This window comes from Lutra lutra, chromosome 9 (assembly GCF_902655055.1).
Source record: "Lutra lutra chromosome 9, mLutLut1.2, whole genome shotgun sequence".
In the NCBI taxonomy this organism is placed as follows: Eukaryota; Metazoa; Chordata; class Mammalia; order Carnivora; family Mustelidae; genus Lutra; species Lutra lutra.
Window position 1 is genome coordinate 20643314 of NC_062286.1, and position 12829 is coordinate 20656142.

The window sequence follows — 12829 nt, forward strand, 5'->3', positions numbered from 1 at the left end:
CTTCCCCTTTGGTAACCATCAGTTTGTTTTCTCTAGTTAAGAGTCTGCTTCTTGGTTTCTCTTTTTTCCCCCTTTGCTCACTGTTCTTTCTTAAATTACACATATTAATGACTTCATATGGTATTTGTCTTTCTGACGGACTTATTTTGCTTAGCATAATATGCTCTAGTTCTACCCATGGTGTTATAAGTGGCAACTTTTCATTCTTTATGGTTGAATAATATTCCACCATTATTTTATTCTGAATTATTAGTATTAAAACATTTTTATATCTGATTTTCATTGAAATATACTGCATTGGGGTTGCATACAGTCTTGGAATGCACAATATAATGCAAAAGAGTGGAGTGCCTGCCTAATTTAGGAGCACTATTTAAAAAAAAAAAAAGGTTAAAATCCCTAGCAACCTTGGGGGGCCTGGGTGGCCAGTGGGTTAAAGCCTCTGCCTTCGGCTCAGGTCATGATCCCAGGGTCCTGGGATTGAGCCCCACATCGGGCTCTCTGCTCAGCGGGGAGTCTGCTTTCTCCTCTCTCTCTGCCTGTCTTTCTGTCTACTTGTGATCTCTGTCAAATAAATAAATAAAATCTTAAAAAAAAAAATCCCTAGCAACCTCTCAGCAGCTAAACCTTCCCACTAGCCTGTGAGCATCTGTCTCTCTTTCTGCCTAGTCTCTCATTCTCCAAAGCCCCTACCTTCATCTGGCTCAGAATTGAGGGATGTCAAACAAGAGTCTTAGACTGCCTTAGCATGCAGTGATAATCAAAGGTAATGGACAAAAAATTAAACCACACTGGCCATTTTATGTCATGGTAGTAGTCTAAATGAAATTTTTAAACATCACCTCTATCAAAAACACTCTCTACATGATTTAGAAACAAACTTTAGAACTATACCCATTTTTAAGTTGATCATGGTCTATGTCTGACCAGGAGGCATGGACCCTTCTGGATTGGGGAACTATTACACATGGCCAAAGCAGGACCCAAAAGACTTCCCAACATATCCAGCTGGACTGCGATTTCCATAGCAGTATTGAGAAGTGATTTCAGAGCTAGGTTAGGCATTAAAATCAGTGGGGGAGGCTCAAATACACTCACAAATGTTTGGGTGACATATAACCTAGAACTACAGAATCAGAATTTACAGGGCGCTGGGCCTCAGAGTCCCTTTTTTTGTTTTGGGTGCAAAAAGGTGGTTTTATTTAAAGCATGAGGACAGTACCATGGGCAGAAAGAGCTGCACTGAGGTCCTGAGGAGTGGTGGCCCGTTAGATATTTTCAAGTTGAGAGGGGTTAGGGATAGTGCAAGCCTCCCAGGTATTTTGGAAACAAGGATCCTGAGGGGGCTAGCTATTGACAGGAAATGTCATTTATTACTGTTCAGTAGAAACTCAGTCATGAGACTCTTCAGATGCATATCGGTGGGTCATATGCTTGGGGGAGGATCGCTAACATGTCTCTTGGGGAATAGAGCTAAAGGAAGTTTCCAAAGGAATTTTTATATGTTAAAGGAGACTTATAGGATCCTGGGAGGGGGAGGTGAGGGTAGGATTTAGAATTGTCTTTTGCCCTAAGCAAAGTAATTGGGGCTGATAACATTGGGCCTATGATAAAATTGGGCCTAATAACATTGAGGCAGTTGAATCTCTAGAGGAATGTCACTCTGCCTGTTTCAAGGACTTGTCAATGGGCTACAGGTAGTATGGAAATTTAATAGTTTCTCTTCTGCCTTTGTTTCCCACATCATCCCCCTCTGAACAGTTTTGACCCTTAAATCTTTAAGGTTGCTGAGGGTGGAAGGACTCATCTTCTGTAACTTCTTCCTGCTGAATAGGGGCATAGAGATGGCTCTATCTATAGGTCAGCATAGATATCATATAGGTCAGTTGGGGCTTATACAGATAATAGGAGTCACAAAGGGCAGAGGCAGCTGAATCCAAGGGGGACTGCATGTGTGGATCTTCCCGGGTGAAAGAGTCCATATTTTTTAAAAAGGAGACTGAAGCAGACAGCAAACAAGTGGGCATGTGAGAGCCACTGACTTGGAGAACCCACTAATTCAGTGGATTCGGAGAGGGACCATTAGCAATAGCTCTTGCTTCCTCCTTCTTTCCCTCTATCCTGCAGTTTTACTTGAGAGAGAGAGAGAGGGAAAGCATGCACAGGGCCCGGGGGGGTGGGGAGGGAGTGGGCAGAGGGAGAGAAATAATCTCAAGCAAATTCCTTATTGAGCGTGGAGCCTGACACAAGGCTGGATCGCATAACCCTGAGATCACGACCTGAGCCAAAAGCAAGCTGGATGCTTAACCAACTAAGCCACCCAGGAACCCCGATTATTTTTTTTAAAGTCTTATTTATTTAAGTAACCTCTATACCCAATGTGGGACTGGAACTTACAACCCTGAGATCAAGAGTCTCATGCTCTTCGACTGAGCCAACCAGGTGCCCATATCCTGCAGGTCCTTAAAGAGAGGGGAAAAGATGGCACAGAAAATAGCAGCTTTACACTAGTTTGAAAGGCAAGCAACATATTAAAAGAAAGCTGTGTAGATGACGCAAGTACCAGAGTGAGGTGATCTGTTTCTGTCTGCATTTTTTTCTTTAAGCTAATCCAAATCAGCCATCTGACTGCAAAGAGAAAGGACCCGAGAGTCAAGACTTAGGTTCAACCATCATGTTTTTCAACCATCATGTTTATCATTTATAAGCTGTATAACCATGAACAAGTCTCTTAGTGCACTTCAGTGTTCTTATAAAGACAGAAATAAAAGTGATGTAATGATTATAAAAGTATCTGTAAGTCACAGTGCTAGACACAAGTAAATGAAGATAGAAGTCAGCCATATCCTCAATCGTCATGCCTCTACCTCTCTAAGGACACACTTCCTTTCTCTGCTTTGCCATCATTTAAAATTTGAATCATCTGTATTTATCACTCCTTTTTATCTTTGTATCATGGATCTACCCTCTTTTACAAGGCCTTATCATGAGATTCCATCTACAGCGATCTTTCCCCTCCCTTCAAAATCCCTTTTGATTTTTACTATTTACTATTTTATTCTCTAATCACTGCATCCATAGCAGGTGTTTCCTCCAACTAATGCGTAACTCTTTCAACATCAGCTCGCACTCCCTCATTCAACAACAACAAATCCTTGTGGCCTACCATGTGCCATGCCCTGTTCTAGGCACATGGAGTGAACAAAAAGATAAAAATCCCTGACTCTGTGTAGCTTACATTCTATAGCAGCAGGGGATCTCTCTCTCTCTCTCTCTCTCTCTCACACACACACACACACACACACACACACACATATCATAGGAAGATTCAGTTCCTACCCAGTAGAGATACATGAAGAGGTGAAAACAGGCCTGGCATAAAAAGGAGTTTGCCTGTGAAATGGAAATTCCAGTGAGAGGCGAAGCAGGGAATAAGCAAGGAATAAGCAATTCTAGCTAGAACAGGGTAAAGTGGATGAGAGTAAGGATGGACTGACTGGGAATGCACGGTGGGAGAGATGGGGTGGGAAGACAGCCAAAAAAATATGTAAAGAAGTATGTTAGGAGATAAGTGCTAAGCAAAAACAAAAAACAAAACAAAACAAAAAAACAGAGCAGGTGCGAGGGCCTAGCATAGGTTGCACTTTTAAAGACCAACTATTTGAGACAGCAGGTTGGTGCTCGTTAGGTTATGGTTCAAATCATTTTAAACCCTTACCACTAATCTACCTCTGCTGCACAAACACACACACCCATATTCACATACACAAAACTTCCTCTAAATCAAGAGAAACAAACAAACAAAAAAGAGAAAATCAGTAAGTGTACAAACTTATCTTGAATTCAAACCACAGCCAGCTAAATCAAGTTAGTAGCTACAAGGTATCTTTGCTTTTGAAATCTAGCCCTTACCATTATGTAATCTGGAAAGTTAACTTCACAGCAGCTAGGTGAACTTTAGCCTAGATCAACTGTGCCAGCAAAAGAGAGAAACCTTTGTCCTACTTCTTAATCATCTGATAATTTAACTCAAGAAGATACTACAAGACCTAAAACTATAGCAGAGGAGAGAGTTGCATTAGGCTGACACAAATTTCAAATATAAAAATGTTACTTTGGTAGTAACAATCAACAACTTTTCTCAATATTCAACCCTGGGGGAAGAGATAGGATTAAGCAAGTGAGTCAAATTTAAACATACATTATTTACTATTTGCCTCTAATTCAATGAAATTATTTTTATCACTTACATAATTAGAAATTTAGATTTAGGAATGGGAATTAAGATATCTTGGTCAAGTTGTGACTGTCATTTGACAGTCATATTCAGAATTATAGCATTAGTGGGGGAGGAATGGGTTTGAACTATGAAAGAAACAAATCAGTTTCAAAAGAATTTATCCATCCGCCAGTAAATGTCATAATCTCATTAAACACTGGCCTTGGCACAGGTTTTCAGGGTAAAAGACCAATATGTTGAATTAAATGGCAATCCAGGTGTGCAGGTAATTTTGAACTCACTTTCCAGATATGTTCTCACAAAATTCATAAATTGTTATTCAAACGGACAAAAACTATAAGCCATATTTTCTTATTGGTGAAATATACATTTACGTGTGTATATATATTTCTATCCAAAAAAATATAGAAAAGCTAAGCTTGTTATTACATATATAAAATATAAAAATTATTTTAAAAAATTCTCAGGTATACAGAATCAGTTCTTCAGGACAGAAAAGAGTTAATAGCAGCATGTACTGAACATTTAGTCCATGAAAAATTGCTTTAAATTTAGAATAACTCCTTTGAAGTTCACAAAGTTTCCCCACTTCACAAATGAGAAAACAGAAGAAATTAACTGTCCAAGGTCACTAGAGAGTAAAAGGCCACGCGCCACGCCAGATTCAAGCACCAAAGTCAGACTCCAAATTTAATGCTTTGAATTGCTCTTTCATCCTATTTCTCCTGTCTAAGAAAATCCGAAGTCTCAATCATTTTACAGATGAGGAAAATAAAGATCCGTTAGACCAAGATATTTGTCCAAAGTTACACTAGTGACTGGAAACCACGTGACCTGACTCAACCAGCTCAGTGTTACAGCAGCTACTAATCCATAAGCGGTACCTTAAAACCAATGCATAGGCAAGTTCAAATATATACATGTGATTTTCATAAAGCCTTAAACCATAAACGTGGAAAACAACAACAACAAAAAAACTATAAGGTAAAATGACCAAATGCTAATAGTTACTATATGTGACTAATAATGCATGACTTTTTTCTTAACTTTCCCCAGTCTTTACGTATCAATTTTTTGTAATATTATGGTTGGTACACACACACACACACACATACACAGCAGTCCTGTGGAAACTACAAACATTGGTGGAGATTCAGAAAAAGTCTGAATCCAAAATTAATCCCTTACAGAAGCCTCCAGCTACCAGCTATCGTGTACAGAAGACTCCAGCTACCAGCTACCGTGTTCAGGAGAAAGACATATTACAAACGAAAATTCTGATTAGCAGCCAGTATTAAGTGTAACACGTAATAAAAGGTTACATTTCACCTGACAGATTTGAGATGGAAGGAAAACGCTTGATTTTCCATAATCACCCACTTTAACCCTTTCACTGCCAGTCTGAAGAGAAAAATACAGCTAATGTAAACCTAACCGGGTACCGTCAGAAACAAAATTAGATTAGTTTTTAAAATGATTTAACTTGAGGTACAGATATTTGCTCCCCCCCCCATCACCTTGCCCGCAGGGTGTCCACAGACAGGACAAGCGTATTTGTGTATTTAAAAAAATATTTCTTCTGGCAAGTTGCAGAACCTCCCCTTGAAATCTAACATACTATACCTTCATACTGGGATTACTGGAACTGCAACATTCGCGCTCCTTATTTAAACGTGGTAATAGGTACAGAATGGTTTTGAGGGAAAGGAGCTGGGAGTAGCAGTAATTCGCAAGGCTGGTCCATTACACCTAAGAAGGTTTTAAGACAGCTCTTGTCACGGGTAAGGTGATGTGGAGCCACAAAGATGTGACAGAGTGGACTGTCCCAGTCCTCCTGGAACTCCCCATCTAGTAGGGTCAGGTCCGAGGCCATCACAGAAGAAAATAAGAGGGGCGTGACGCCAGAAGTGCGCCGGGGACACTCGCGGAAGGGGCTAGACCGCGTGGGCAGCACCCAGAAACGTGAGGTTACGGAGCCTGAAATCGCTGCAGGACTCGGGAGCAGGGAGAGAGGAAGGGTCAGTCTGCGCAAGGGCACAGGAGACTGGGTCCCAGAGGGGCATCCTTCCCCCGACGCAGGGCTGCGTTCCCCGGCCGGGCGGGGAGGCGACAGCGAAAGGGAGACGCGGCTACGAGGCTACCTCAGGCTTCCCAACAGTTCTGCCCGGGGCTGCGGGGCGCTCCCAGCCAGGCCTCACCTGGGCAGCGGCGCATCCTGGAGGCAGTGGCGCGGCTCAGACTGCCTATTGCCCGCGAGGCCACCATCTTGAGCTGAAGAGGACGAAAGTGGAAAGGGCTCAGACGGGGGCTGCGGAGCGGAGGACTTTTCTGCTCAGCCTGGCCCCAGATAGGCGCCCGACGCACTGCCTGACTAAAACCCCTTTGGCTCCTCGCCCTGCCGTTCGCTTCCGGCTAACGGGACCGAGAGGTCGCTTTCTCTACTGGACGGCAGGGGGCCCAGAGAGGAGGCCCGGTGCCCGGATTTCCAGACAGGCGGCCGATGGGCAGCCTGCGGGGTTCGGGGGCGGGAGTGAAGGGGGTCCTTTGGGGAAGGACCCGCCCCTGGGTCAGGACTAGTCCCGGCACTTGAGGCTAAACCTTCCGTGTCGGCAGCTAGAGCTCGAGAGGACAGAGCTAAGGTGAGATGGACGGTGCGCTTGGCTCCCCGCCTGGCCTTTCCCTGCAGCGAGGGCCGCAGTTCCTTTCCTATCTCCTGCGCCAGTGCCCGCGGCATCCTCCCTTCTCCTCGGGGAGTGGAGTTCCAGGGAGCGGAGGGAGGCTCCATAGGACTGGATCTGCGGGACCACTGCCATCAGGGCCGTAACTGGGACTAGCTTTATGCGTGTAGCTCTGAGCTGCGGTGTCACCGTGTCTTTTAACTTATAACCTCGGGTTAACGACCTGTTTGCTCGGGTGTGTGTCGGCATAAAGCGCTGGGCTGAATTGCAGGGTGTGTGTTTCACCCGTTTTGCTTGTAGCCAGGTGAGCGGCTGTCGACATTTAGAGCGCGGAGTTGGGATTACCCGGTCGCAGCTGCTCGACTGGGACTCGGTCACGTGTCGCAGCTGCTCGACTGGGACTCGGTCACGTGACCATTCGGGCCTGGAGTGTGGCAGGAGTTGAGCTGTTTCTCCATCCTTGGGGGAGAATTAATGTTCCAGAGGATTTTCCAACCTAGAAGGGATCTGCCCATCATCATCTTGTCATTCATTCCTTTCACCTTGTAGATGAAGCCCATAAATCAGCTTGGGTGGGCATATCTATGGCCACAGGTGGTGGAAATAGGGATAGAGCCCACGTCTATTAAATTTTAGTCACGAGGGGCGCCTGGGTGGCTCAGTGGGTTAAGCCGCTGCCTTCGGCTCAGGTCATGATCTCAGAGTCCTGGGATCGAGCCCCGCATCGGGCTCTCTGCTCAGCAGGGAGCCTGCTTCTTCCTCTCTCTCTGCCTGCCTCTCTGCCTGCTTGTGACCTCTCTGTCAAATAAATAAATAAAATCTTAAAAAAAAAAATTAGTCACGAGTTCTCCGTTGGCATAATAGCTGGTTTTATGTTGGAAAGATGGGTAAGAGTCCTTGATTAATGCGATTGATTCCAAACGAAATAACGTTAACTTGCAAAAAGGATTCTTGATCTCCAGAGGCCCTCCCAACTCAGAAGATTTTTACAGTTAAAAGCTTGCCTTCTGCCCTCAAAATGCCCTCGTGCATATAATTATGTTCAGTGCTTACTATTTAGATAAGGGGTAGTAAACTTTTTGTTAAGGGCCAGATAGTAAATAGTTTAGGTTTAGCAAGCCCGTATTGATCTCATATATTTTTTGTTTTGTTTTCTACAACTCTTCAAAAGTGTAAAAACTCTTGTTAGCTAAAGGACATCCTGTCTTGGCTCATTTTTTTTGTTCCTGTACTCTCAACGAGATCATAAGCTCCATCAGGGCAGAAATGTTATTCTTATTGTGGCTTAGGAGAGGGGAACTAAGTAGATTTATACCACTGCTCCGTAATATATTAATAGCAAACATGTATGATCCTTGCTATGTATCAGGCACTGTCCTAAGTGTTTTGTGTGTATTAATTTAGTTATTCCTCACAGCAACCCTTTGATGTAGGTGCTGACATTATCTCCATTTTACAGATGAATTATCTACATCTTCCTCTAAAACAGAAAGATTAAGTAACTTGCTTAAGATCCTAAAACTAGGGTGGAGCTGGGATTTGGATTTGGACAGTCCGGTTTTAGACTCTGTGTCCTTCCATTGTGTCTTTTTTTTTTTTTTAAGATTTTATTTATTTATTTGACAGAGAGAGATCACAAGCAGGCAGAGAGGCAGGCAGAGAGAGAGAGGAGGAAGCAGGCTCCCTGCTGAGCAGAGAACCCGATGCGGGGCTCGATCCCAGGACCCTGAGATCATGACCTGAGCCGAAGACAGCGGCTTAACCCACTGAGCCACCCAGGCGCCCCCCATTGTGTCTTAATGATAGTGTTAACAGTAGGCTGTTAAGCCACTCCATTTTGCTTTTTTTTTTTTTTTTTTTTTTTTTTGGTCAAGATTTTGTTTATTTATGAGATAGAGCATGGGTGGGGGAAGAGGGAGAGGGCGAAGCAGTCTTTCCGGTGAGCAGGAAGGAGCCCGATGGGGAGCTCAATCCCAGAATCCTGGAATCATGATCTGAGCCAAAGGCAGACGCTTAACTGAGCCACCCAGGCAACCCTCGCCCCCATTTTGCTTTCATTACTTGCTGAGCACCTTCTTCCTTTCCCTTACTCCCAGGTGTCTGCAACTTCATGCATCTTTCCATAGTTCCACAGATTATGCCAGTTTACTCCGCTGGAGTTTCCATGCTTCCCAAATCCTTGAGTCAAAAAGGTCTATTTCCTAAAGCTTAGAGCAAATGACAATAAAAGTTAACCCTCCCACAAGGTAGTTTGCTTAGTCGCTCTTCCTTTTGAAATGTATTTTTAGTTAATTATTGAATTAGTAATAATTATTTTTCAGAAACGATAGAGAAAATAAATACACCCATAATTCCACCACCCAGAGATAACTACTGTTAACATGTTGCTTAAAAAAACAACAAAACCTATATGTTTAAAAAAAATAAAATTTATAAAAACAAAAACGAAAACAAAACAAAAAAAACCCTAAAACACTTTGCTGTGTATTTTTCTGGACATTTTGTATGCATTTGTATATTTTTATATATTTGTATAAATATTAATATACATAGATTTTTAAATGAAACTAGAATTACACCGTACATAAAAAATAAAATGCTCTAAAATCTTAAAAAAGTGAGGGGCACCTAGGTGCTCAGTGGGTTAAAGCCTCTCCCTTTAGCTCAGGTCATGATCCCAGGGTCCTGGGATCGAGCCCCACATCGAGCTCTCTGCTTAGCAGGGAGCCTGCTTCCTCCTCTCTCTCTGCCTGTCTCTCTGCCTATTTGTGATCTCTGTCTGTCAAATAAATAAATAAAATATTTTAAAAAATGCTCATTGTAACAGATTTTTTTGAGAAGAGAGAGGAATATAAAATGAAAGCTTCTTTAAAAAAAAAATGAAAAAAAGAAATGAAAGCTCCTCTTCATTCCTTCCATATATAGACTCTTAGCTTTATGGACTTTTTCTTTCTGTTATAAAAGTGGTGTCTTACTGTGCATATTGTTCTGCAGTTTGTTTTTTCATTTAATATATATTATGGACATTTCCTGTGTTAGAATATATATGTATATCATGTTTTTTATTTTTCTTTTCAAACTCCCGCGCAGTGTTCCATGGTATGTTTGTACTATAATTTATTTAACCATTTCTTACTGATGTGCAGTTAGATTAGTTCCAGTGTCTAGTGTGCTACAGTGAACATATATATCGAATATTTCTATAGGCCAGAGATCTGTGTATGCTACACACACATCTTGAGTATTTCTATAGGTTAAAGACCAATTTTAGAAATTATTGGGCTCAGAAATTCACAACTTAAATTTTGTTACATAAGTAAAAATTCCCTTCCAAAACCTTAACAGTTTACACTTTTATCAACTGTGTATGAAGTGCCTAAGTCTATTCTTACTAGAATTATGTGTTAACAGTGTTGTTACTTTTTGCCAGGTTTACAACCCCACAGTGATACCTTGTTTTAATTTTTAAAATGTTTTTATTGTTAGTAGGTTGAACACTTAAAATTTTGATACTTTGACATTTTTATTTCTGTGAATTGCTCATTTGCTTTTTTTTTCTTTTAGCATGTATCAGTAAGGAAACTTTCATTTGCAAATACAAAATTCAACTCAAATTCAAGGGGATTTATTTTCTAACAAGTAGAAAGCACAAAAGGAGAGTGGGTTTTGGATATGAGTCAGTTGGGGCTCTAGTTTCCTTTTTGGAGATTCTCAGCTTTGTCCTCTTTTGGGATTGATTGATTCTATGCTTAGACTAGCTTTTTTCCTGTTTGCAAATTGTGGTAGCTGTGTTAAGCCTCAGAAGGAAAGATTTATATTCCAGAATTCTAGCAGAATACTGACTAGAATGTCAGACTGACTAGATTATTATTCCTAAATCAAGTCAATACCACACACCATTGTTTTAGGCCTTGGTTACCTGAACCAATGATCTTGGCAAAGAGAATGAAATTATTCTGATTGGTTTAAATCCTGGAGCTGGGCTGGATTCTATCCCATGTAAACTACATATATGGCAATTGCATAATGGAGTCAAATGGATATTTGGGTGAAAACCACAGATTCCATTATAGATTATTTTTCTTTTTGCTATAATTTGTAATAGTTCTTTATGGGTTATGGATATTAACCCTTTGTCTGTTTTACATATTACAAATATTTTCTCTGAATCTGTTGTTTGCCTTTTAATTTTATTTTAGTATCTTTTTGCTGTGTAGATATTTTACATATTTATCTAATTAGAACCATTATTTACTCTTTTCCCTTTATGACCTCTGAGTTTTGTGCCATATGTTGGAAGTCTTTCCCGGTATAAGAATATGAAAATATTCTGATACCTTTTACTAGTGCTTTTATAGTTAAAATATGTATATATATAATTAGAGTAATCACCTCTGGAATTGATTTCTACATGTATGAGTTATGGACCTAAAGTTTTTTTCCAGATAATTAGGCATTTCCCCCCCAAATTTAGTGATAATTCATCTTTTTGCATTTGAAATGTTATCTTTTTTTGAGAGGGAGACCATTTTTTAAAAAGATTTATTTATGTATTTATTTTAGAGAGAGAGAGAGACAGTGGAAGGGACAGACAGAGAGTCCCAAACAGACTCCACTCTGAGCTTGGCCTGTTGGGCTCTGTCTCAGGACCCTACGATCATGACTGGAGCCGAAATGAAGAGTTGGACGCTTAACAGACTGTGCCACTCAGGCACCCTTACTTAAGGGAATTTGTATCCAAGACTGGTGTGGCATCATATGTAGCTTCTGGGAACTGGGGTTCTCATCTCATGGGCTTGTCTGTGTCTCCCTGGCTAGAGTCTTATGAATATCCCTAGGGCGATAAGCCTAGAGTTTGGATTCCTTCATCTCTTTTCAAACCACGTATTTGGAAAAATGTGATTTTTTTTTTTTTTAAGTCCTAGGGCATCCTCTTTTAGTCTATAAAGACCCAAGAGAAGTTAAATGAGCCTTTTATATTATTATTATTATTATTATTATTATTATTATTATTTTAGGATTCCACTCATTTACTTGGGGGAGAGGGAGAAGCAGACTCCCTGCTGAGCAGAGAGCCAGTGTGGGGCTTGATCCCATGGCCCTGAGATCATGACCTGAGCCGAAGGCAGACACTCAAGCAACTGAGCCACCCAGGCCCCCCTATATTATCTATCTTTTTAAGGCTTTTATATTATCTATTGTATTTGTGTAACAAATTACCCCCAAATTTAGCAGACCAAAACAATAAAAATTTACTGTTTCGTACAGCTTCTGGGGGTGACTTAGCTGGGTTGTTCTGACTTAATTTCTCATGAGGTTGCAGTCAGAATATTGGTCAGAGCACTCATCATCTGAGAATTTTCCTGTGCTTGAGGATCCACTTACAAGTTCAGGTGACTGTTGGCAGGAGGTGGCATGTGAGTCACTTCATAGGACTGTTTGAGTTGTGCCAGCTGGTTTCCCCCAGAATGAGTGAGTGATTGGAGAGAAAGAACAAGAGCAAAGCTGCAGTATTCCTTATAGCTTAATCTCAGAAGTGACATATCATCACTTCTGACATATTCTTGTGTTTACACAGACCAGCTGTGATACGCTGTTGGGGGCAACTGCACAAGGGTATGAATACCAAAAGGTGGAGATTATTGGGAGCCATCTTGGAGGCTGGCTGCCACCACCTTCATAGGCATATATAACCAGCTTATTCTTACCCTTTTTTTTTTTTTTTTAGGTTAAAACATATTTCAAAATTGAGAAATTATAAAACATGGACAATGACAAGTCTGCCTTACACCCTGTCCTATAGTTACTCAGTTTCCTTCCTTTTTAATGTCTTGTTTCTACTTTCAGAGATATTTTGTAAAGATACAAGGAAATATATTATTTTTCCTCTTTTTGACATGAACAGTAGTAG

At 41.2% G+C, this 12829-nt stretch overlaps 2 protein-coding genes across 3 annotated transcripts in view; one reads left to right on the forward strand and one right to left on the reverse strand.

The window, feature by feature from the left end:
* The window catches only part of HADHA (hydroxyacyl-CoA dehydrogenase trifunctional multienzyme complex subunit alpha), a 48255-nt gene extending 41663 nt beyond the window's left edge, over nt 1-6592 (reverse strand). The window contains exon 1 of the mRNA XM_047745210.1: nt 6439-6592. Coding sequence (XP_047601166.1) covers nt 6439-6505 — 67 coding nt within the window. The 5' untranslated portion in view covers nt 6506-6592. The remainder of the gene's footprint in view (nt 1-6438) is intronic.
* A 129-nt stretch (nt 6593-6721) lies between these two features.
* The window catches only part of HADHB (hydroxyacyl-CoA dehydrogenase trifunctional multienzyme complex subunit beta), a 33569-nt gene continuing 27461 nt past the window's right edge, over nt 6722-12829 (forward strand). For both annotated transcript variants that reach the window (XM_047745211.1, XM_047745212.1), the window contains exon 1: nt 6722-6879. The gene's annotated coding sequence lies outside the window, so the exon portion shown is untranslated. The remainder of the gene's footprint in view (nt 6880-12829) is intronic.